Below are 25335 nucleotides of genomic sequence, written 5' to 3' on the forward strand. Positions count from 1 at the left end.
GGAGGACACCCGCGAGCGCCTGTTCGGGTGACAACATGGGGCTGAGGATACCCACGAGCACCCGTTAGGGTGACAAACAGGGGGATGAGGACACCCACAAACACCTCCAGACCCTTGTTAGGGTGACAAAACGGGGGTGAGGACACCTGCGAGCACCCCCAGACCCTTGTCAGGGTGACAACATGGGGCTGAGGACACCCGTGAACACCCTCAGACCCCGTTAGGGTGACAAAACAGGCCGGAGGACACCCGCGAGCACCTGTTAGGGTGACAACATGGGTCTGAGGACACCCGTGAGCACCCCCAGACCCCATTAGGGTGACAAAACAGGGCTGAGGACACCCGCGAGCGCCTGTTAGGGTGACAACATGGGGCTGAGGACACCCGCGAGCACCACCAGACCCTTGTTAGGGTGACAAAACGGGGCTGACGACACCCGTGAACACCCCCAGACCCTGTCAGGGTGACAAACCGGGGCTGAGGACACCCGTGAGCACCCCCAGACCCCGTGAGGGTGACAAAACAGGCCTGAGGACACCCGCAAGCGCCTGTGAGGGTGACAAACCGGGGCTGAGGATACCCGTGAACACCCCCAGTCCCCGTGAGGGTGACAAAACGAGGGTGAGGACACCCGTGAACACCCCCAGACCCTCGTTAGGGTGACAAAACAGGGCTGAGGACACCCGCAAGTGCCTGTGAGGGTGACAACATGGGGCTGAGGACACCCGTGAGTACCACCAGACCCTTGTTAGGGTGACAAAACAGGGCTGAGGACACCCGTGAACACCCCCAGACCCTCGTTAGGGTGACAAAACAGGGCTGAAGACACCCGTGAGCGCCTGTTAGGGTGACAACATGGGGCTGAGGACACCCGCGAGCACCACCAGACCCCATTTAGGGTGACAAAACGAGGGTGAGGACACCCGTGAACACCCCCAGACCCTCGTTAGGGTGACAAAACAGGGCTGAAGACACCCGCGAGTGCCTGTTAGGGTGACAACATGGGGCTGAGGACACCTGCGAGCACCCCCAGTCCCCGTTAGGGTGACAAAACAGGCCTGAGCACACCCGCAAGCGCCTGTGAGGGTGACAAACCGGGGCTGAGGATACCCGTGAGCACCCCCAGTCCCCCTGAGGGTGACAAACCGGGGCCGAGGACACCCTTGGGTGCCCCCAGCCCCGCCGTGAGGGTGACAACGCGGGGTCGGGGGGTGCGCGGTGAACGCATCCCCCGCCCCCCCCCCCCCAAGCCCCGGTACCTGGGCGGGGGCGGCGGTTCAGGGGGCGGCGGCGGCGGCGGCGGCGGCCTGGAGGCGGCAGGGCCGGCAGCAGCCGGCGGGCACGAGGACGTCGCAGGCGGGCGAGGGTCGAGGCGGGGGCAGGCCGGGGGGCGCGGGGGGCCCCGGGCAGAGGCGGTAGGCCTCGAGGTCGCAGAGCAGTTCGACCACGTCGTCGACGGAGCGGAGGCGGGCGGGCCGGCGGGCGAAGAGCTCGTGGCGGGCGGGCACGGGGCGCCGGCGGGCCACCACCACCCGGAAGGCCAAGCCCGGGGCCAGCAGCACCACGGTGGCGGCCATGGGCGAGCGGGCCGAGCGCTGCACCAGGCGCACGCCGGCCCCGCGCGCCCCGCCGCCGGCCCCCCCGCCGCCGCCCCCGCCGCCCCCGCCGCCGCCCCCGCGCTGGCTGCCGCCCGCCCCCACCACGGCCCAGTGGGCCGGCAGCGGGATTTCGGCCAGTTCGGCCAAGAAGGCGCCGGGCCACGAGGAGGAAGAGGAGGAGGAGGAGGAGGAGGAAGGGGGGGGCGGGGGGCCGGCGGCGGCGGCACCCAAGGGCGCCACGGGGCCCCCCCGGGGCGGCGGCAGGGGGGGCGGGCGGCGCGGGGGGCCGGCGGGCCGCAGGGCCACCGCCCCCAGGCTGTAGATCTCCATGATCTGCTGGGGGGGGGGGAGAGAGGGGGGTCAGCGGGGACCCAGGCGTCCGGGACACCCCCCCCAACCCAGGGCCCAGGTGTCTGGGTGACCCCTGAACCCCCCCAACCAGGGGCCCAGGCATCCAGGACACCCCAAACCCCCCCAACCAAGGGCCCAGGTGTCTGGGTGACCCCTGAACCCCCCCAACCAGGGGCCCAGGCGTCCGGGTGACCCCAAAACCAAGGGCCCAGGTGTCCGGGTGACCCCTGAACCCCCCCAACCAGGGGCCCAGGCGTCCGGGTGACCCCAAAACCAAGGGCCCAGGCATCCCGGTGACCTCTGAAACCCCCCAAACCAAGGGCCCAGGCGTCCGGGACGCCCCGAACTCTCCCAACCAAGGGCCCAGGCGTCCGGGTGACCCCAAGACCAAGGGCCCAGGTGTCCGGGTGACCCCTGAACCCCCCCAACCAGGGGCCCAGGCGTCCGGGTGACCCCCAAACCAAGGGCCCAGGTGTCCAGGTGACCCCTGAACCCCCCCAACCAGGGGCCCAGGCGTCCAGGACACCCCGAACCCCCCCAAAACCAAGGGCCCAGGTGTCCGGGCCGCCCCCGCTCACCACGGGATTGGGCTCTTCGTCCTCTTCCTCCTCCTCTTCCTCGCTCTCGTCCAGCACCACCAGCTCGGCGGGGGGCAGCCGGGGGGGCACCTACGCCAACGGCGCGGCGGTTGAGGGTGGGGGGGGGGGGGGGGAAGGGGGAAAGAGACGTCAGGGCCCAGGCGTCCGGGTCGAGGGTGAAGACGGCGAGCCCCGGACGCCTGGGCCCCTTACCGGCACGAGGGAAGCGCCGTCGCGGGGTTCGGGCTGCTCCTGTTTGACGCGAGGGGCCGAGGCGATGAGGAGCCCCAGGTCGGACAGACCGGCCCGGGCGTCCTGGCGGAGGGAGACGGCGTCAAAGCCGAGGGCCCAGGCGTCCGGGCCGCACGCGAAGCGGCGGCCGGTTGGCGGTGGGGGGGGGGAGGTCGCCCCGGACACCTGGGCCCCTTACCGGCGCGAGCGGGTGCTCGCCGCTGGGTTCGGGCTGCTCCTGTTTGACGCGAGGGGCCGAGGCGATGAGGAGCCCCAGGTTGGAGAGACCGGCCCGGGCGTCCTGCGGGGCAGAGAGGGCCCAGGCGTCCGGGGAAGGGGGCCCAGGCGTCCGGGGTTAGGGGGCCCAGGCGTCCGGGGTTAAGGGGGCCCAGGTGCCTAGGACTCCCAGCACAGGGAGGACCCAGGTGTCCGGGGAAGGGGCCCAGGCGTCCAGGGGAAAAGGGCCCAGGTGTCCGGGACTCCCAGCACAGGGAGGGCCCAGGCATCTGGGGAAGGGGGCCCAGGCGTCCGGGGAAGGGGCCCAGGCGTCTGGGGAAGGGGGCCCAGGCGTCTGGGACTCCCAGCACAGGGAGGACCCAGGCGTCCAGGGAAGGGGGCCCAGGTGTCCGGGACTCCCAGGAGAGGGAGGGCCCAGGCGTCCGGGGAAGGGGGCCCAGGCGTCCGGGACTCCCAGGACAGGGAGGACCCAGGCATCCGGGGAAGGGGGCCCAGGCGTCCGGGGAAGGGGGCCCAGGCGTCCGGGACTCCCAGGACAGGGAGGACCCAGGTGTCCGGGGAAGGGGGCCCAGGCGTCCAGGACTCCCAGGACAGGGAGGACCCAGGCGTCCGGGGAAGGGGCCCAGGCGTCCGGGACTCCCAGCACAGGGAGGACCCAGGCGTCCGGGGAAGGGGCCCAGGCGTCCGGGACTCCCAGGACAGGGAGGGCCCAGGCGTCCGGGGAAGGGGCCCAGGCGTCCGGGACTCCCAGGACAGGGAGGACCCAGGCGTCCGGGGAAGGGGCCCAGGCGTCCGGGACTCCCAGGACAGGGAGGACCCAGGCGTCCGGGGAAGGGGGCCCAGGCGTCCGGGGAAGGGGCCCAGGCGTCCGGCTCACCTCGAGGCGGGGGCGGGGGGCGGGCGCCGGCTCCTCCTTGACGGGGCCGCGCAGCAGCGGGGGGGGCCCCGGCTCGGCCCCCGCCGGACGCTCCTTGTCCTGCGCCAGAGACGCGTCAGCGGGCCCAGGCGTCCGGGCGACGCCCCCCCCCCCCCCCCCCCCAAAACGCACCACCAACCTCAGGGGCCCAGGCGTCCGGGAAGGGAGCTCCACCCCCAAAACCCCTGGGAGAGGGACCCAGGTGTCCGGGCGGGGATCCCACCCCCCCACGAAGGGCCCAGGCGTCCGGGCGAAGGACCCAGGTGTCCGGGGCGAAGGGGCCCAGGCGTCCGGGGCGAAGGGGCCCAGGCGTCCGGGTGGGTCCCAAGTGTCTGGGGCGAAGGACCCAGGTAGCCTTGCAAGGGGCCCAGGTGTCCGGGAGGGGCCCCGGCGTCCGGGCGCGCCCCCCCCCCCACTTCCCCCCCCCCCCGTTGTTACCTGTGGGGAAACTGAGGCACACGCAAGGCCGGGCAGGGACCCAGGCGTCCGGGCGCGTTCCCCCCCTCCCCCCCCCCCCCACAAGGGGCCGTGCCCGGACGCCTGGGCCCCTCGGGGTGGGGGGAGGGGGGGGGTTGTCCGAGGCGGCGCAGAGCAGAGCAGCAGAGCAAGCAGAGCGGGGGGGGGCAGCGTTTTGGGGCCGTTTGCCTGCTTTTGGGCAGTTTCGCTAAAGGCGCCAGGGGGGAGGGGGGGGGGAGGGCGGTTTTTGGGGGCGTTTCTGCCTTTTTGATGAGTTTCCTCAGGGGTCCCGGTCAGGTTGTTTTTTAAGGGGGGGGGGCAGCACGTTTTGGGGCGGTTTCTGTCTTTTTGAAGCCGGATTTTGGGCAGAACGCCTTTTTTTTTTAATAGGATCCCGTTTTGGGGGCGGAAACGCAGGTTTTGGGAGCCGGTTTGGCCCATTTTTTTCTACTGTGTATGGGGGGAGGGGGCAGCTCATTTTGGGGCGGTTTCGCCCTTTCTGAGCGCTCCCGTTTTGGGCGGCTTTCCCCAAATTGAGGTTTTTGGCCCCACTTCGGCGGCTCGCGGTTTTAGGAGTTTTTTCACCTCATTTTTGGGGGCGGTTTGGGGGAATTTCAGCCGTTTTAGAGGGGAAAACCCCATTTTGGGGTGATTTTGGCCTTTTTTGGGGCTCTCGGCCCGGGTGAGACGGCGTTGTTCGGAAAAATCCCCGTTTTGGGGCAATTTCCTCCTTTTCCCTTAAATCCCGGCCTGCGGATTCACGTTTTTAGGCAAAACGCCGTTTTGGGGGGATTTAGGTGTTTTTGAAGGGTTTCGTTTGGGGACAAATCCCTCTTTTAGAGCGATTCTCCTTTTCCGGGGGGGGATTTTGGGGCCATTTCCCCTTTTTTGAGAGATTTTTTTGGGGGGGAAAACCCCCGCTCGGGAGCGATTTCCGTTTTGAGGCCGTTTCCCCCCATTTTGGGCCATTTCCCCCTGTCTCATGGGGGGGGGCAGCCCCGTTTTGGGGCATTTTCCTCACTTCTCAGGGTTTTCCTGTGCTCCCCCCCTTATTTTGGGCGGATTTCCTGTACTTTGGGCAGTTTCCCTGCATTTTGGGGGGATTCTCTGTATTCTAGGGCAAAACCCCCACGTTTTGGGGGCACCTGCGTTTTGGGGCAAATTCTCCCTGTTTTGGGGCTTTCCTGCGTCTCGGCAGGGGGGCCCCCATATTTTGGGGGGGAATCACCAAATTTGGGGCAAATTCCCGCTGTTTTGGGGCTTTCCCACGTTTTTGGGGGGGATTTCCCCTATTGATGGGGACTCCCCCCATTTTGGGGCAAATTCCCCCCGTTTTGGGGCTTCCCCATATTGGGGGGGGGAATTGCATTTTTGGGCTCAATCTCTGCATTTTTGGGTCCCACGTCTACTTTTTGGGCTCAATCACTGCGTTTTTGGGTCCAATTCCTGCTTTTTCGAGCCCCACGTCTGCTTTTTGGGCTCAATCACTGCGTTTTTGGGGTCCCACGCCTGCTTTTTGGGCTCAATCTCCGCCTTTTTGGGGTCCCACGCCTGCTTTTTGGGCTCAATCTCTGCCTTTTTGGGTCCCACGCCTGCTTTTTGGGCTCAACCTCCGCCTTTTTGGGTCCCACGCCTGCTTTTTGGGCTCAACCCCGCCTTTTTGGGTCCCACGCCTGCTTTTTGGGCTCAACCTCCGCCTTTTTGGGTCCCACGCCTGCTTTTTGGGCTCAACCTCCGCCTTTTTGGGTCCCACGCCTGCTTTTTGGGCTCAACCTCCGCCTTTTCGGGTCCCACGCCTGCTTTTTGGGCTCAACCTCCGCCTTTTTGGGTCCCACGCCTGCTTTTTGGGCTCAATCTCTGCCTTTTTGGGTCCCACGCCTGCTTTTTGGGCTCAATCTCCGCCTTTTTAGGCTCAACCTCCGCCTTTTTGGGTCCCACGCCTGCTTTTTGGGCTCAATCTCCGCCTTTTTAGGCTCAACCTCCGCCTTTTAGGGGTCCCACGCCTGCTTTTTGGGTCCAATTCCTGCTTTTTGGGCTCAATCTCTGCCTTTTTGGGTCCCACGCCTGCTTTTTGGGTTCAATCTGCGTGTTTTTGGGTCCGACTCCTGCTTTTTTGGGCTCAACCTCCGCCTTTTTGGGTCCAATTCCTGCTTTTTGGGCTCAACCTCCGCCTTTTCAGGCTCAATCTCTGCCTCTTTGGGTCCCACGCCTCCTTTTTGGGTTCAATCTGTGTGTTTTTAGGTCCGACTCCTGCTTTTTGGGCTCAATCTCTGCCTTTTTAGGCTCCATCTCCACCTTTTTGGGTCCCACGCCTGCTTTTTGGGCTCAATCTCCGCCTTTTTGGGTCCCACGCCTGCTTTTTGGGCTCAATCTCCGCCTTTTTGGGCTCAATTCCTGCTTTTTGGGCTCAATCTCCGCCTTTTTGGGCTCAATTCCTGCTTTTTGGGCTCAATCTCCGCCTTTTTAGGCTCAATTCCTGCTTTTTGGGCTCAATCTCTGCCTTTTTAGGCTCCATCTCTGCCTTTTTGGGCTCAATCTCCGCCTTTTTAGGCTCAATTCCTGCTTTTTGGGCTCAATCTCCGCCTTTTTAGGCTCAATTCCTGCTTTTTGGGCTCAATCTCCACCTTTTTAGGCTCAATTCCTGCTTTTTGGGCTCAATCTCCACCTTTTTAGGCTCAATTCCTGCTTTTTGGGCTCAATCTCCACCTTTTTAGGCTCAATTCCTGCTTTTTGGGCTCAATCTCCACCTTTTTAGGCTCAATTCCTGCTTTTTGGGCTCAATCTCCACCTTTTTAGGCTCAATTCCTGCTTTTTGGGCTCAATCTCCACCTTTTTAGGCTCAATTCCTGCTTTTTGGGCTCAATCTCCACCTTTTTAGGCTCCATCTCTGCCTTTTTGGGCTCAATCTCCGCCTTTTTAGGCTCAATTCCTGCTTTTTGGGCTCAATCTCTGCCTTTTTAGGCTCAATTCCTGCTTTTTGGGCTCAATCTCCGCCTTTTTAGGCTCCATCTCTGCCTTTTTGGGTCCCACGCCTGCTTTTTGGCTTCAATCTGCGTGTTTTTGGGTCCGACTCCTGCTTTTTGGGCTCAACCTGCGCCTTTTGGGGGTCCCACGCCTGCTTTTCGGGCTCGATCCGCGCAGTTTCGGGGGCGGCCGAGGGGGGACCCGGGGTGGTGGTGGTGATGGGGGGGGGGGGGGGGGACACGGGAGCCGCGTTTCGGGGTTTTTTTTGGGGGGGGGGGAGGAGGGGGGCAGTTACCTGGGGGGGGGCGGCGGCGGGGGGGAGGTGGCGGCGCGGGCGGGCGCCGAAGGCCGCGCTCCTCCTCCTCCTCCTCCTGCGGGGCCGCCGGGGCGGGGGCCCCCCCTCGGCCGCCGGCAGCAGCCGCCTCTGCACCGGGAGAGAGAGGGCTCAGCGCCCCGCGGCCGGGACGGGACCCCCCCGCCGGGACCCCCCCGCCCGGCCGGGCCGCACGCGCCAAGGAGGCCCGCACACGCTAAGGACACGCTAAGCAAGCGGGCGGACACGCTAAGGAGAACCGGGCACGCGGACACGCTAAGGACACGCTAAGCAAGCGGGCGGACACGCTAAGGAGACCCGGGCACGCTAAGCGGGCACGTGGACACGGTAAGGACACGCTAAGCAAGCGCATGGACACGCTAAGGAGACCCAGACACGCTAAGGACACGCTAAGCAAGCGGGCAGACATGCTAAGCGGGCACGTGGACACGCTAAGGACACGCTAAGCAAGCGCATGGACACGCTAAGGAGACCCAGACACGCTAAGGACACGCTAAGCAAGCAGATGGACACGCTAAGGAGACCCAAACACACTAAGGACACGCTAAGCAAGCGGGCAGACATGCTAAGCGGGCACGTGGACACGCTAAGGACACGCTAAGCAAGCAGGTGGACACACTAAGGAGACCCGGACACACTAAGCAGGAACGTGGACACGCTAAGGACACACTAAGCAAGCGCATGGACACACTAAGGAGACCTGGACATGCTAAGGACATGCTAAGCAAGCAGATAGACACGCTAAGGAGACCCAGACGCGCTAAGCGGGCACGTGGACACCGTAAGGACACGCTAAGCAAGTGCATGGACACGCTAAGGACACACTAAGCAAGCAGGCGGACATGCTAAGGAGACCCGGACACGCTAACGACACACTAAGCAAGCAGGCGGACACGCTAAGGAGACCTGGACACGCTAAGGACACACTAAGGAAGTAGGTGTGCATGCTAAGGACACGCTAAGCAAGCGGATGGACACGCTAAGCAGACCCGGACATGGTAAGCGGGCACATGGACACGCTAAGCAAGCAGGCAGACATGCTAAGGAGACCCAGACACGCTAAGTGGGCACGTGGACACGCTAAGCACACGCTAAGCAAGTGGATGGACACGCTAAGGAGAGCTGAACACGCTAAGCAGGCGCATGGACACGCTAACGACACGCTAAGCAGGCAGAGGGACACGCTAAAGGCACCGAGAAACAGTAAGTAGCCATACAGACACGCTAAGGACACGCTAAGCAAGCAGGTGCACACGCTAAGGAGACCCAGACGTGCTGAACAGGCACATGGACACGGTAAGGACACGCTAAGCACATACATGGACACACGAGGCACGCTAAGTGCACACCGGGACACGCTAAGGAGGGAGATAGACACACTAAGGACACACGGACGCACTCAGGACACGCTAAGGACACGTGACCACACCAAGCAGCACACGGGGGTGCCGCAGCGATGCGGGACACGCTAAGGACACGCTAAGCGGGCACAGGGGCGCCGCACGGACACGGGGAGGACAGGCCAAGGGGGCCGCGGCCAGGCCAGCGACAGGGCCGAGGGGGGCGCGCGGCGGCGGCACGGACGCGGCACAGAGCGAACACGCGTGTGCGGGGCGGCACCGACACGGCGGACACGGCAGGAAACACGGGAGCAGGCAGGACACGGACACGACACGGCTGCACACGGACACGACACGGCTGCACACGGACACGACACGGCTGCACACGGACAGAGCCCGGAAAGGTGCAGCCGCGCACGGACACCGCCCCCCCCCACCCCGAACCGCGGCGGGCCCAGGCGTCCGGCAAAGGGGGGCCCAGGCGTCCGGGTCCCCCCCCCCGAACCCCCACGCGGAGGAACGAGAGAGGGGCCCAGGCGTCCGGCAAAGGGGCCCAGGCGTCCGGGTCCCCCCCCGAACCCCCACGTGGAGGAACAGGGGAGGGGCCCAGGCGTCCGGGTCCCCCCCAAACCCCCACGTGGAGGAACAGGGGAGGGGCCCAGGCGTCCGGGTCCCCCCAAACCCCCACGTGGAGGAACAGGGGAGGGGCCCAGGCGTCCGGGTCCCCCCCAAACCCCCATATAGAGGAACAGGGGAGGGGCCCAGGCGTCCGGGTCCCCCCCCCCCAAACCCCCACGTGGAGGAACAGGGGAGGGGCCCAGGCGTCCGGGTCCCCCCCAAACCCCCACGTGGAGGAACAGGGGAGGGGCCCAGGCATCCGGGTCCCCCCCAAACCCCCATATAGAGGGACACAGGAGGGGCCCAGGCGTCCGGGTCCCCCCCAAACCCCCACGTGGAGGAACAGGGGAGGGGCCCAGGTGTCCGGGTCCCCCCCAAACCCCCATATAGAGGAACACAGGAGGGGCCCAGGCGTCCGGGTCCCCCCCAAACCCCCATATAGAGGGACACGGGAGGGGCCCAGGCGTCCGGGTCCCCCCAAACCCCCATATAGAGGAACACGGGAGGGGCCCAGGCGTCCGGGTCCCCCCCAAACCCCCATATAGAGGGACACGGGAGGGGCCCAGGCGTCCGGGTCCCCCCCGAACCCCCACGCGGAGGAACGAGAGAGGGGCCCAGGCGTCCGGCAAAGGGGCCCAGGCGTCCGGGTCCCCCCGAACCCCCACGTGGAGGAACAGGGGAGGGGCCCAGGCGTCCGGGTCCCCCCCAAACCCCCATATAGAGGGACACGGGAGGGGCCCAGGCGTCCGGGTCCCCCCCAAACCCCCATATAGAGGGACACGGGAGGGGCCCAGGCGTCCGGGTCCCCCCCAAACCCCCACGTGGAGGAACAGGGGAGGGGCCCAGGCGTCCGGGTCCCCCTGTCCTGAACCGCCACGCGAAAGAACGGGGTTGGGGGGGGGGGTGGAGGGAAAGGACCCAGGCGTCCGGGGCAAGCGGCGCCTCGCCTTGCGCGTGCCTCAGTTTCCCCGCCGGGGCCCGAGGGGTGACGAGGAGGAGGAGGAGGAAGGGGAGGGGGAAGGGGGACGGCACCCACCATGGCGAAGCGCAGGCACTGCCTCCAGCGGCACTTCTGGCGCTTGAGGTTCTGGCCGCCGAACTTGGGCTTGTCGCGGCAGAAGTCGCAGCGGCCGCAGTCGGCCTTGCGCACGCAGGCCTCGCACTCGCCGCACCTCCGGCTCCGGCGGCTCTTGGCGCAGCGCTGCCCGGCCCCCGCCGCCGCCGCCGGGGAGAAACGCACACGCCTTCAGCCCCCCCGCCTCTCCCACCCCCTCCCCAAATCCCTCCTGCGCGCCTACTCTAAGCCTTACGGCCAGCCGCTCCCTCCTCCCCCCCCCCCCGCCAGCCTCCTTCATGCGGCGCGTGCGTATTAGGGGTGTTACGGTACCCCCCCCCCCCCCGCCGGGTTACGTGCATTAAGGGCGGCCCGGCTGCGCGTATATTACATGCATTAGGGTTCCCCGCCGCCCTCTCCCCCCCGGGCCCCCCCCCCTGCAATTGGGGGGGGCGGGGGAAGGGGAGCTACCGTAAAGCATGTAATATACCTGGGCGCCCCTACGGAGCGCGCGCCGCCGCCGCGGCTCCCCTGGGGGGGGTCTACTACGGCGGCACCTGAGGATATATTAGGGGGGGGCGTTACGGTACTCCCCGGGGGACTTAAGGGGAGGGGCTGTTAGAAGCGTTACGGTAACACTCGATGGGAGGGGGGGGCTATTAGAAGTGTTACGGTAACCCGGGCAGTCCTTATTACAGCAACTCCCAGAGGGGCGCAGCTAGCCGGCACGCTACGGTAACCCGGGAAGAGCTACTAGGAACAATACGGTACCCTGAGCACAGCTACTAGGCCCGAGCAGCGGCTATTAGGCACGTTACGGTACCCGGAGGCCAACTGCAAAGCAGGTGATTGCTCCTAAACACATTATGGTGCCCTAGGCAGCCACGCTACAGATATTACGGTACCCTAGGTGCAGCTATTAAGCATGTTACGGTACCCGCGGGCCTCTATCCTGCGTGTTCCTGTACCCTGGTCACATCTACTAGGCGCATTACGGCAGCCTAAAAACCCCTAGCGAGCCTGCTGCGTTTCACCAAGGGCCCCTATTAACCACAATACGGCACCCTGAGAGCGGCTCTCAGCCCTGGGGACCGCTACGCGGCACGTTACGGTACTGAGCAGCAGCTATTAGGAGCGTTACGGCGCCCAGCTGAAACTCTCAAGCCCGGCGCGGAACCCGGGGAACCCCTATTAAGGGCATTACGCTACCCCAAAGAGCGACGACCGAGCCGCTATTAAGCGCGTTACGGTACCCTGAGAACCCCCTAACGGACACGCTGGGGTACTCCCCTGAAGCAGCTATTAGGCGCGTTACGGTACCCATTACCCCCTGAACAGCTCTTAGTCACGTTATGGTACCCAGTTACACGCTCAGCAGCTTTTAAGATCATTACGGTACGGCTGAGCAGCTCTTAGGCCCCTTACGGTACCAGCTCCCCACTGCGCAGCTCTTAGGCCCCTTATGGTTCTACTGCACAGCTCTTAGGCACATTACAGCCCCCCACTGCGCAGCTCTTAGGCCCATTACGGTACCAGCTCCCCACTGCGCAGCTCCTAGGCACGTTACAGCCCTACTGCGCAGCTCTTAGGCACATTACGGTAGCAACGCCTCACTGTGCAGCTCTTAGGCCCATTACGGTTCTACTGCACACCTCTTAGGCACATTACGGTTCTACTGCGCAGCTCTTAGGCGCCTTACGGTACCAGCTCCCCACTGCGCAGCTCCTAGGCACATTACAGCCCTACTGTGCAGCTCTGAGGCACATTATGGTAGCAACACCTCACTGCGCAGCTCTTAGGCCCATTACGGTACCAGCTCCCTACTGCGCAGCTCTTGGGTACCTTACGGTTCTACTGCGCAGCTCTTAGGCACATTACAGCCCCACTGCGCAGCTCTTAGGCACCTTATGGCTCTACTGTGCAGCTCTTAGGCACATTACAGCCCTGCTGCGCAGCTCTTAGGCCCCTTACGGTACCAGCTCCCCACTGCGCAGCTCTTAGGCCCCTTATGGTTCTACTGCACAGCTCTTAGGCACATTACAGCCCCCCACTGCGCAGCTCTTAGGCCCATTACGGTACCAACTCCCCACTGCGCAGCTCTTAGGCCCCTTACGGTACCAGCTCCCCACTGCGCAGCTCTTAGGTGTGTTACGGTCCCACTGCGCAGCTCTTAGGCCCCTTACGGTACCAGCTCCCCACTGCGCAGCTCTTAGGTGTGTTACGGTCCCACTGTGCAGCTCTTAGGCCCATTACGGTACCAGCTCCCCACTGCGCAGCTCTTAGGTGTGTTACGGCCCTACTGCGCAGCTCTTAGGCCCATTACGGTACCAGCTCCCCACTACGCAGCTCCTAGGCACGTTACAGCCCTACTGCGCAGCTCTTAGGCACATTACAGCCCTACTGTGCACCTCTTAGGCACATTACGGTAGCACCGCCTCACTGCGCAGCTCTTAGGCCCCTTACGGTTCTACTGCACACCTTTTAGGCACGTTACGGTTCTACTGCGCAGCTCTTAGGCCCCTTACGGTACCAGCTCCCCACTGCGCAGCTCCTAGGTGTGTTACGGTACCAGCTGCCCACTGCGCAGCTCCTAGGTGTGTTACGGCCCTGCTGCGCAGCTCTTAGGCCCCTTACGGTACCAGCTCCCCACTGCGCAGCTCCTAGGTGTGTTACGGCCCTGCTGCGCAGCTCTTAGGTGTGTTACGGTACCAGCTCCCCACCGCAGAGCTCAGAGGCATGCAAGGGCCCCCGCTGCGCGGCTCTTAGGCGCGCTACGGTACCGGCTCCCCCCCCCGCCCCCAACCCATCGCCGCTGCGCGGCTCTTAGGCGCGTTACGGCGGGGACCCAGGCGTCCGGGCACTCACCACGCCGGCCCGGGGGGCCCCGGGGTGCTTGGGCGGCCGCCCCGGTTTCTTCTTCTCCTTCGCCTTCAGCTGCTTCTGCGGGGGGGCGGTGGGGGGGGGAATCAGCGAGGGGGGGGAGGAGGGCGGGGGGCCCAGGCGTCCGGGAGAGGAGGGGGGGGGGCCCAGGCGTCCGGCACTCACCCTGTGCCTGGGGGCGGCGGCGGCGCTGGGGTCTCGCTCCAACGGCGGCTTCCATTTCTGAAGGGGGAGGAGGAGGGGGGGGTGTGAGGGGGGGGCCCAGGCGTCCGGCAGGGCCCCTCTCCCCTCCCCCACCGCCGAGGGGCCCAGGCGTCCGGGGTGGGGAACCGCTCACCACCGTCAGCTTGCGGGGGCCGTAACTCGTCTTCTTGGCCACCACCGACCTCTGCGGGGACAAGGGGGAGCGGGGGGTCAGCGGGGGGGTGCTGGGGACACCGGGGGGGGGACAGGGGGGGACACCGGGGCAGTGGGGGGACACAGGAGGGTGCTGGGGACGCGGGAGGGGACGGGGGGGGCGGTGGGGACACCGGGGGGGGGCTGGGGACACTGGGGGGGGACAGGGGGGCAGTGGGGACACTGGGGGGGGACACGAGAGGGAACGAGGGGGCAGTGGGGACACGGGAGGGGACAGGGGGGCAGTGGGGACCCCGGGGGGGACACGGGAGGGGACAGGGGGGCAGTGAGGGCACCAGGGGGGACGGGGGGACAGTGGGGACCCCGGGGGGGGCAGGGGGCCAGTGGGGGCACCAGGGGGGGACACAGGAGGGAACGAGGGGGCAGTAGGGACACCGGGGGTGGACACGGGAGGGCACGGGGGGGCAGTGGGGACCCCGGGGGGGGACACGGGAGGGTGCTGGGGACACGGGAGGGGACGGGGGGGCAGTGGGGGCACCAGGGGGGGACACAGGAGGGTGCTGGGGACACAGGAGGGGACGGGGGGGCAGTGGGGGCACCAGGGGGGGGACACAGGAGGGGGCAGGGGGGCAGTGGGGGCACCGGGGGGGACACGGGAGGGTGCTGGGGACATGGAAGGGGATGGGGGGGCAGTGGGGACCCCGGGGGGGGGGACCCGGGAGGGTGCTGGGGACACAGGAGGGGACAGGGGGGCAGTGGGGACCCCGGGGGGGGACATGGGAGGGGACAGGGGGGCAGTGGGGACCCCGGGGGGGGACACAGGAGGGTGCTGGGGACACGGGGGGGGACGGGGGGGCAGTGGGGAGGACAGGGGAGGGTGCTGGAGACCCCGGAGGACAGGGGAGCAGTGGGGACGCCGGGGGGGGACGGGGGGGGCAGTGGGGGCACCGGGGAGGACAGGGGAGGGTGCTGGGGCCGCCGGGGGGGGCCGCGCCGGGGGGGGGGGGGGGGACGCACCTGGCGGCGCAGGCAGCGGCGGCGCAGGCAGCGCCACTGGCGCTTGAGGCCCGGCTGGAGGCGGCGGCGGCAGAAGCAGCAGGCGCCGCAGTCCTCCGTGGCCCGGCAGCCCGGGCAGGCGCCGCAGCCCAGCGCCTGCGCACGCCCCGGCACCCCTCAGCGCGCGGCCGCCCGCCCGCCCCGGGCCGGGGGGGGGGCCGGGGGGGCGCTGGGAGCCGCCGCAGCCCCCCCCCGCCCCGACGGGCCACCGCGCGCACCCACCCGCCCCCGCCCGCCCCCACCCGGGGGGGCCCGGCGCCTCCACGCACACCCACGCGCACCAACACGCACCCACGTGCACCAACACGCCTCCACGTGCACCCACACACCTCCACGCGCACCCACACGCGGGCCCCAGGGCCTCCACGCGCACCCACGCGCACCCACCCGGGGGGGCCCGGCGCCTCCACGCGCACCCACGCGCCTCCACACGCCTCCATGTGCACCCACACGCACCCACACGCCTCCACACGCACCCACACGCACCCACACGCACCCGCCCGGGGGCCACGGCGCCTCCACGCGCCCCCACGCGCACCCGCCCGGGGGGGCCCGGCGCCTCCACGCGCACCCACACGCACCCACACGCCTCCACACGCCTCCACACGCACCCACACGCACCCACCCGGGGGGCCCGGCGCCTCCACACGCACCCACGCGCACCCACCCGGGGGGCCCGGCGCCTCCACGTGCACCCACACGCCTCCACACGCCTGCACACGCCTCCACACGCACCCACACACCTCCACACGCACCCACCCGGGGGCCCCGGCACCTCCACACGCACCCACACGCCTCCACGCGCACCCACCCGGGGGGCCCCGGCGCCTCCACACGCACCCACACGCCCCAACACGCCTCCACACGCACCCACACGCACCCACACACCTCCACGCGCACCCACCCGGGGGGCCCCGGCACCTCCACACGCACCCACACGCCCCAACACGCCTCCACACGCCTCCACACGCACCCACACACCTCCACGCGCACCCACCCGGGGGCCACGGCACCTCCACACGCACCCACACGCCTCCACATGCATCCACACGCCTCCACACACACCCACCCGAGGGGCCACGGCACCTCCACACGCACCCACACGCCTCCACACGCCTCTGCATGCACCCACACACCTCCACGCGCACCCACCCGGGGGCCCTGGTGCCTCCACACGCACCCACCCGGGGGCCACGGCACCTCCACACGCACCCACACGCCTCCACATGCATCCACACGCCTCCACACACACCCACCCGAGGGGCCACGGCACCTCCACACGCACCCACACGCCTCCACACGCCTCTGCATGCACCCACACACCTCCACGCGCACCCACCCGGGGGCCCCGGCACCTCCACACGCCCCAACACGCCTCCACACGCACCCACAAGCCTCCACACGCACCCACCCAGGGGCCCTGGTGTCTCCACACGCCCCAACACGCCTCCACACGCACCCACCCGGGGGCCCCGGCACCTCCACACGCACCCACACGCCTCCACATGCATCCACACGCCTCCACACACACCCACCCGAGGGGCCACGGCACCTCCACACGCACCCACACGCCTCCACACGCCTCTGCATGCACCCACACACCTCCACGCGCACCCACCCGGGGGCCCTGGTGCCTCCACACGCACCCACACGCCTCCACACGCACCCACCCGGGGGCCACGGCACCTCCACACGCACCCACACGCCTCCACATGCATCCACACGCCTCCACACACACCCACCCGAGGGGCCACGGCACCTCCACACGCACCCACACGCCTCCACACGCCTCTGCATGCACCCACACACCTCCACGCGCACCCACCCGGGGGCCCCGGCACCTCCACACGCCCCAACACGCCTCCACACGCACCCACAAGCCTCCACACGCACCCACCCAGGGGCCCTGGTGTCTCCACACGCCCCAACACGCCTCCACACGCACCCACCCGGGGGCCCCGGCACCTCCACACGCACCCACACGCCTCCACATGCATCCACACGCCTCCACACACACCCACCCGAGGGGCCACGGCACCTCCACACGCACCCACACGCCTCCACACGCCTCTGCATGCACCCACACACCTCCACGCGCACCCACCCGGGGGCCCTGGTGCCTCCACACGCACCCACCCGGGGGCCACGGCACCTCCACACGCACCCACACGCCTCCACATGCATCCACACGCCTCCACACACACCCACCCGAGGGGCCACGGCACCTCCACACGCACCCACACGCCTCCACACGCCTCTGCATGCACCCACACACCTCCACGCGCACCCACCCGGGGGCCCCGGCACCTCCACACGCCCCAACACGCCTCCACACGCACCCACAAGCCTCCACACGCACCCACCCAGGGGCCCTGGTGTCTCCACACGCCCCAACACGCCTCCACACGCACCCACCCGGGGGCCCCGGCACCTCCACACGCACCCACACGCCTCCACACGCACCCACCCGGGGGCCCCGGCACCTCCACACGCCCCAACACGCCTCCACACGCCTCCACACGCACCCACACACCCCCACGCGCCCCCACGCGCCGCACCTCGGGGGGATGGGGAAGCGGGGGCGCCGGGAGCCGCCGGAGGCTGGCGGCCCCGGCACGCGCTGCAGCCCGGCGCACGCAACACGCTTCCACGCGTGTTAACGCGCAGCCACCGCCCGGCCGGCCTCTGCACACGCGTCGACGCGCCTCAGCGCGCCACCGTGCGGGGCGCCCGGGGCGGGGGGGCCCGGGAGGCGCCGCAACACACGCCAACACCACGCGACCGCACGCGTGCGCCCGGGGCGGGGACGGCGGCCATGTCGCGGCCACCGGGAGGTGACAACGGCCACCATGTCACGGCCACGGGGTGGGGGGGGAGCGGTGGCTGCCGAGGGGTGACAATGCCAGCGGCGGTGACCGTGACGGGGTGACGACCACCGCTGGAGGGTGACAACACCCGGGGGGAGGTGACAACACCCGGGGGGAGGTGACAACAGCAGCCGCATCAGAGCCACACGGGTGCCAGTGCCGGGGGGGGGGGGTGGCAACGGTTACAGCGGTGACTGTGACGTGGTGACAACCACCGCGGGGAGGTGACAACGGCCACCAAGGGGTGACAACCCCCCCCCCCCAGGGGAGTGACAACCACCACCGGAACAGTGACAACAGCCACTAAAGGGGTGACAACAGCCACGTCACAGCCACGGAGGTGCTAGTGGCCGCGGAGGGGTGACAACACCAACGGCAGTGATGGGGACACGTGGACAACCACCACGGGGAGGTGACAAAAGCCAAGGGGTGACAACACCCATAGGGAGAGGACAACACCCACAGGGGGCTGACAACGGCACCCACGTCACAGCCACGGGGGTGCCAGCGGCCGCGGAGGGGGTGACGCCGCCACCGGCGGTGACGGGGACACGCCGACAACCGCCGCGGGGAGGTGACAAAGGCCGCCGGGGGGTGACAACAGTCATGGGAAGGTGACAAAGGCCACCAAGGGGTGACGACACCCACGCGGGGGGTGACGACACCCACGCCACAGCCACGGGGGTGCCAGCGGCCGCGGAGGGGGTGACGCCACCACCGGCGGTGACGGGGACACGCCGACAACCGCCGCGGGGAGGTGACAAAGGCCGCCGGGGGGGTGACAACAGCCGCGGGGAGGTGACAACAGCCACCAGGGAGGTGACGACGGCCGCCGGGGGGTCAAGCTCCCTGACAAGCTGACAAGCGCCCCGAGAGGGGGAGGTGACAACAGGCCGGGGGGGGGGGGCGGGCGGGGTGACAACAGGCGGCCGGGCGACAACAGGCGGGGCGGGGCGGTACCTTCTTGACGATGCGGAGGCAGCGGCGCAGCAGGCACTTGGGGGCGGGGGCGCGGGCGGGCGAGCGGGCGCGCAGGGCGCAGGCGCTGCAGATGCCGCAGTCCTCGGCGATGCGGCAGGCCTGGCAGGCGCCGCAGCCCACGCGCTGCGGGGACACGCGTCACCGCCGGGGGTCGGGGGTCGGGGGGGGGGACACACACACGCGCACGCGGGGCCGCGGCGCCCGGCGGTGCGGTGGGGGGTGGGGGGGGAGGCCCTGTGCGTCCCCGTCCCCCCAAAACGTCCCCTCCTACCTTGAAGAACCGCTGCTCCCGGTTGAAGTCTCGTCTCTGGGCTGGGGGAGGAGGGAGGGAAACGGGGGGGGGAGGGGGGTCAGGGTGGGGGGTGCCCTGATCCCCCCCCGCCCCGGGGCACCCAGGCAGGAGGAGGAGGAAGGGGAGGAAGGCTCCCGGGACCCCAAGGAGGAGGGGGAGGGGGAGGAAGGCTCCCGAGACCCCGAGGAGGAGGGGGAGGGGGAGGGGGAGGAAGGCTCACAGGACCCCGAGGAGTGAGGAGGAGGAGGGGGAGGGTGAGGAAGGCTCCCGGGACCCCGAGGAGGAGGAGGAGAAGGAGGATGACGAAGGCTCCCGGAACCCTCCCTAGGAGCGAGGAGGAGGAGGAGGAGGAAGGCTCCGCGGGGACCCCCCCTAGGAGCGAGGAGGAGGAGGAGGAGGAGGAAGGCTCCGCAGGGACCCCCCCTAGGAGCGAGGAGGAGGAGGAGGAGGAGGAAGGCTCCGCAGGGACCCCCCCTAGGAGCGAGGAGGAGGAGGAGGAGGAGGAGGAAGGCTCCGCAGGGACCCCCCCTAGGAGCGAGGAGGAGAAGGAGGAGGAGGAAGGCTCCGCAGGGACCCCCCCTAGGAGCGAGGAGGAGGAGGAGGAGGAGGAAGGCTCCGCAGGGACCCCCCCTAGGAGCGAGGAGGAGGAGGAGGAGGAGGAGGAAGGCTCCGCAGGGACCCCCCCTAGGAGCGAGGAGGAGGAGGAGGAGGAGGAAGGCTCCGCAGGGACCCCCCCTAGGAGCGAGGAGGAGGAGGAGGAGGAGCGGGGGGGAGGAAGGCTCACCGCGGCACTCGGGGCAGAGCCAGCGGCACCGGCGCTGGCTGGGCAGCGTCACCCCGGGGAAGAGGCTCTGGCAGCTGGCGCAGCACCTGCGGCACCGGGACCCAGGCGTCCGGGACCCCTCCCCCCCCACCCCAAAACGAGGGGGCCGGGAGTCACCCCTCCCCCCAACCAGAGCCCCAGGCATCCGGGTATCCCCCCAAAAGAAGGGACCCAGGCGTCCGGGACGCCCCCGTAGAGACCCACGTGTCTTTTGAAAGAAAGGGCCCAGGAGTCCGGGAACCACCCCCCCCCCCACTACCAGGGGCCCAGGCGTCCGGGACCTGGCCCCAGGGGTCTGGGATCCCCCCCCCCCCCCACTACCAGGGGCCCAGGCGTCCGGGACCTGGCCCCAGGGGTCTGGGATCCCCCCCCCCCCCCACTACCAGGGGCCCAGGCGTCCGGGACCTGGCCCCAGGGGTCTGGGATCCCCCCCCCCCCCCCACCTACCAGGGGCCCAGGCGTCCGGGACCTGGCCCCAGGGGTCTGGGATCCGCCCCCCCTCCCCACCAGGGGCCCAGGCGTCCGGGACCTGGCCCCAGGGGTCTGGGATCCGCCCCCCCTCCCCACCAGGGGCCCAGGCATCCGGGACCTGGCCCCAGGGGTCTGGGATCCCCCCCCCCTCCCCACCAGGGGCCCAGGCGTCCGGGACCTGGCCCCAGGGGTCTGGGATCCCCCCCCCTCCCCACCAGGGGCCCAGGCGTCCGGGACCTGGCCCCAGGGGTCTGGGATCCCCCCCCCCTCCCCACCAGGGGCCCAGGCGTCCGGGACCTGGCCCCAGGGGTCTGGGATCCCCCCCCCCCCCCACCAGGGGCCCAGGCGTCCGGGACCTGGCCCCAGGGGTCTGGGATCCCCCCCCCTCCCCACCAGGGGCCCAGGCGTCCGGGACCTGGCCCCAGGGGTCTGGGATCCCCCCCCCCCTCCCCACCAGGGGCCCAGGCGTCCGGGACACCCCCGCCCCCCGCAGTGACTCAGGTGTCCCCCCAAAGAAGGGGCCCAGGCGTCCGGGATGCCCCCCACCAAGCACCGAGGCGTCCGGGACCCCCTCCCCCCTCCCCGCAGGCGTCCGAGAGCGCCGCCCCCCCCCCCGCAAAGCCCCACCCCCCTCCCCCCAGGGGCCCCGGCGTCCCCGCACTCACGCCACCACGCGGTCCTGGGGGGGCTCCGGGGGGGGCCGCTTGCGGGTGCGCCGGGGGAGGGCGGGGGGCGGCGGGGGGGGAGGGGAGGGGGGCGGGGGGGCGGCGGCCGGGGCGGGGGAGGGGGGCAGCAGCAGCAGGGGGGCGCCGGCGGGCGAGGGGGAGGGGGGCGGCGGCCCGGCTGCTGCCGCCGCGGCAGGGGGGGGCGGCAGGGGCGGGGGGGCCGGGGCGCCCCCCTCCCCCGCCGGCCCCTCCTCCGCCGGCGCCAGGGGGGGCGCCGGGGGCGGGCGCCACTTGGGGCCCTTCCTGGCCTGGGGGGGGGGGGGGAAGAGAAGGGTTAACGGGGGGGGGGCAGGGCAAGTTTGGGGACCCCTCCAGTTGGCCCCGCCCATCTTAACCCACCCCCCCCAGCCCCCAAATTTGAGGCCCCCCCATTTTGGGACCACCTCCCTCCATTTTGGGGCACCCCCAGCCCCCATTTTGGCAGCCCCCCCATTTTGGGAGACCCCCTCAGCCCCCATTTACGACCCCCCTCCATTTTAGTGACCCCCCCACACCCCCCATTTTGGGCTCTCTCCAATTTCAGCCCCCTCCCAGCTCCCATTTGGGATCCCCCTATTTTGCCCCCCCCCCAATTTTTTGGGACCAGCCCCCATTTTGGGGCCAGTCCCCCCCCCCAACACCCCAGGGCGCTCCAGCCCCACCCCCAGCACCCAGATAACCCCCCCCAACCCCTCAGGGTGCCCACTTCCCCCCACCCCCATTTTGCCCCTCTGCGCACCGCAGCCTCCCCCGCCGGCTGTGGGGCCCCCCCTTCCCCTCTCCTGGGTGCCCCCCCCCCACGTTTCGGGGGTGTCCCCCCCCCCTCCCCGGGTTTCGGGGGCGCACCTTGACAGCGCCGGGGCGCTCCAGGCCGTGCTTGAAGTCAAAGTTGCCGAGGTCCCGGCCCGGCCCCAGGAACCGGCTCAGCTCGATCTTGCTGCGAAACTTCTCCCCTGTGGGGCTGCGGCCGGCACGTCAGCACGGGGGGGGGGGGCCCAAAACGCGGGGGCCCCCCCAATCCCCCCTTTGCTCCCTCCATACCCAGGGAGCCCCCAAACCCGGGGGGGGGCAGCCTTGAAACCTCTCGAAGGGGAACCTTGAAACCGCCAAGGTTGGGAAGGGAACAGCCTGGGGAGCCCCAAGTGCTGGGGGGGGGGGATGTTGAAGGGGTCCCCAAAAACCCCTGCCCTTCCCCAAAATCCGGGGAGCCCCTCAAAACTGGGGGAGACCAAAACACCCGGGGGGGGGGGCCTCGAAACCATCCAGGAGGAACAAGGACAAAGCCTTGAAACCACCAAGAAAAGTTAAGGGAAGGTGGGAAACAGCCTGGGGAGTCCCAGAAGTGAGGGGGTGGGGGAGCAAGGGGGACCTCAAAACACCGAGGGGGGCCCCAAAACCCCCTGGGGCCCCCCAAAAACCCCGGGAGCCTCCCCAAAGCAAGGGGAGCCCAAAAACACTCAGGGAGGCCCTTGAAACCAACCACAGATGAAAGAAAAACCCTTAAAACCACCAAAAGAAACTGGGGTGGGAGGGGGCTGGAGGGCTTGGGAAGCCCCAGAAGCAATGAGGGGGATCTGGGGGTGCCCCCAAAACCCTGAGACCCCCCAAAAAACAGGCAGCCCCCCCAAATCAGGGAGAGCCCCAAAACACCTGAGGGAGGGGCTCTTGAAACCACCCAAACACAAAAGCTCGAAACCGCCCAGGAAAGCTCTGCAGGGGGGAAAAAGGGCCTGGCAGCCCCAAAAATGATGGAAAAGGTATCGGGTTGGGGGGGGGGGCAAAAACCCAGGGGAACCCTAAGAGCTTTGGGGGGAGGTGAAATTGCCTGGGGGACCCTGAAACCGGCGGGGGGCCTTGAAACCACCAGGAGAGATTTGAGGGGGATTGAAACCACCAGGGGAGCCCCAAAACTGCAGAAAGCCCATTGAAACAGTGGGGCGGAACTTCGTGTATTGGGGGGGGGGAAGAGGGGGAAGGAGGCAGGCACACGGGGGGGATCCCCTCCCCCAAATCAGGGGTGGGGGTGGAGCCAGGGGCGGGGCTAGGCCTGGCCCCACCCCACCCCCAAGCTTGGTACCCTGGGTAGAGGGGGGGGGGGATACCCGGACACCTGGGTCCCTTCCCGGCTTTGCGAAGCACCTCGGACGCCTGGGCCCCCGCCCCGGGGTGTGGGGAGGGCGGGGCGGGGCAGGACCCAAGCGTCCGGGGAGGGACCCAGGCGTCCGGGCAGGGCCCTCCTACCTCTGGTAGTAGGTGTCGGTGCGGCCGCAGGTGGCCCCGGACTTGCGGAAAGCCTCGCGCCGCTTCCAGCCGGGCCCCAGCGCGGGGCAGTCGACCCAGCCCTCCGCCATGGCGCTGCCGGCGGCGGCGGGGGGGGGCTGGAGCGGGGGGGGGGCTCTGCCGGGCTACTGCGGGGCCGGGAGGGGGGGGGGGGGCTCAGCTGGGACCCAGGCGTCCGGGCTGGCCCTTCTGCCAAGCCCCGCCCCCAAGCGGCCAGGCCCCGCCCCCGAGCGACTTGCCCCCGAGCGGCCCCGCCCCCCCCGGCTCGCATCCCCCCCCTCCCCCACACCAACAGGGCCCAAACCGCCCCCCCCCCCGCACTAAGTGCCCTTTTCTCTCGCAAATTGCCCCAAAACTGCCCCAAATCACCCCCTCCCCTGCATTAACTGCCCCCAAACCGACCCCTCCCCAGCAGTAAGTGCCCTGTTCTCTCAGAAACTGCCCCCCGCCCCCACTAACTGCCCCAAAACAGCCCCTCCCCCTCACACATTGCCCTTTTCCCTCACTAACTGCCCCAAACCACCCCCTCCCCCTCACTAGCTGCCCTTTTCCCTCACTAACTGCCCCAAAACCGCCCCAGCCCCACCAGGAAGTGCCCTCTTCCCTCGCTAGCTGCCCCAAAACTGCCCCCTCCCCCTCACTAACTGCCCTTTTCCTTCACTAACTGCCCCAAACTGCCCCCCGCCCCTCACTAACTGCCCTTTTCCCTCGCAAACCGCCCCCAAACCGCCCCTCCCCCTCACTAACCACCCTTTTCCCCTCATAAACCGCCCCAAAACCGCCCCCTCCCCCCCAAACCACCCCTGCCCCTCACTAACTGCCCTTTTCCCCTCAAACCGCCCCAAAACCGCCCCCTCCCCCTCACTAACTGCCATCTTCTCCTCACAAACTGCCCCAAAACTGGCCCAAACCGCCCCCTCCCCCTCACTAACTCCCCTTTTCCTTCACAAACAGCCCCAAAACCTGCCTCCACCCCTGCTAACTGCCCTTTTCCCTCACTAACTGCCCCCAAACTGCCCCCTCCCCCTCACTAACTGCCCTTTACCCCTCACTAACTGCCCCAAAACAGCCCCTCTCTCACTAACTGCCCCAAAACTGCCCCAAAACAGCCCCTCCCCCTCACTAACTGCCCTTTTCCCTCACTAACTGCCCCAAACTGCCCCCTCCCCCTCACTAACTGCCCCAAAACTGCCCCCTCCCCCTCACTAACTGCCCCAGAACTGCCCCAAAACCGACCCCTCCCCCTCACTAGTTGCCCTTTTCCCTCACAAACTGCCCCAAAACTGCCCCTTTCCCTCAAGACTGCCCTTTTCCTTCACTAACTGCCCCAAACCGCCCCCAAACCGCCCCCTCCCCCTCACTAGCTGCCCTTTTCCCTCACTAACTGCCCCAAACCGCCCCCTCCCCCTCACTAACTGCCCTTTTCCCTCACAAACTGCCCCAAACTGCCCCCTCCCCCTCACTAACTGCCCCAAAACAGCCCCTCCCCCTCACTAACTGCCCCAGAACTGCCCCAAAACCGAACCCTCCCCCTCACTAGCTGCCCTTTTCCCTCACAAACTGCCCCAAACCGCCCCCTCCCCCTCACTAGTTGCCCTTTTCCCTCACAAACCGCCCCAAACCGCCCCCTCCCCCTCACTAGTTGCCCTTTTCCCTCACAAACTGCCCCAAACCGCCCCCTCCCCCTCACTAGCTGCCCTTTTCCCTCACAAACTGCCCCAAACCGCCCCCTCCCCCTCACTAACTGCCCTTTTCCCTCACTAACTGCCCCAAACCGCCCCCTCCCCCTCACTAGTTGCCCTTTTCCCTCACAAACCGCCCCAAACCGCCCCCAAACCGCCCCCTCCCCCTCACTAACCGCCCCAGAACTGCCCCCGGCCCCTCCGTAACCGCCCCTCCCCCCCCCACACACACTAACTGCCCTTTTCCCCTCCCAAACCGCCCCCC

At 68.3% G+C, this 25335-nt stretch overlaps 1 protein-coding gene across 1 annotated transcript; it reads right to left on the bottom strand.

The window, feature by feature from the left end:
• Window positions 1-1277: 1277 nt before the first annotated feature.
• LOC138063940 (methyl-CpG-binding domain protein 1-like) lies at window positions 1278-23516 on the bottom strand. Its single transcript, XM_068924119.1, has 17 exons — window positions 23350-23516; window positions 21955-22069; window positions 21255-21377; window positions 21070-21143; window positions 19895-19980; window positions 19090-19130; window positions 18798-18941; window positions 14932-15066; window positions 13895-13945; window positions 13723-13779; window positions 13543-13617; window positions 10660-10824; window positions 3873-3971; window positions 2958-3059; window positions 2741-2842; window positions 2528-2617; window positions 1278-1934 (listed from the first exon to the last, which is right to left on the bottom strand). The coding sequence occupies exons 1-17, from the start codon at window positions 23457-23459 to the stop codon at window positions 1278-1280; spliced, it is 2226 nt and encodes a 741-aa protein (XP_068780220.1). The 5' UTR covers window positions 23460-23516.
• Between the last annotated feature and the right edge of the window lie 1819 nt (window positions 23517-25335).

The sequence above is a fragment of the Struthio camelus genome, chromosome 38 (assembly GCF_040807025.1).
Source record: "Struthio camelus isolate bStrCam1 chromosome 38, bStrCam1.hap1, whole genome shotgun sequence".
Lineage (NCBI taxonomy): Eukaryota > Metazoa > Chordata > Aves > Struthioniformes > Struthionidae > Struthio > Struthio camelus.

Bases quoted from the DNA above. Each gene is read 5' to 3' on its own strand.
- LOC138063940 (XM_068924119.1), bottom strand. From the start codon at position 23,459: ATGGCGGAGGGCTGGGTCGACTGCCCCGCGCTGGGGCCCGGCTGGAAG. The intron at 19,131-19,894 runs GTGAGCCTTCCT...CTCCTCCCCCAG, and splicing joins GCTCTGCCCCGAGTGCCGCG to CCCAGAGACGAGACTTCAAC. The intron at 13,946-14,931 runs GTGCGTCCCCCC...TTGTCCCCGCAG, and splicing joins GCCGCTGCCTGCGCCGCCAG to AGGTCGGTGGTGGCCAAGAA.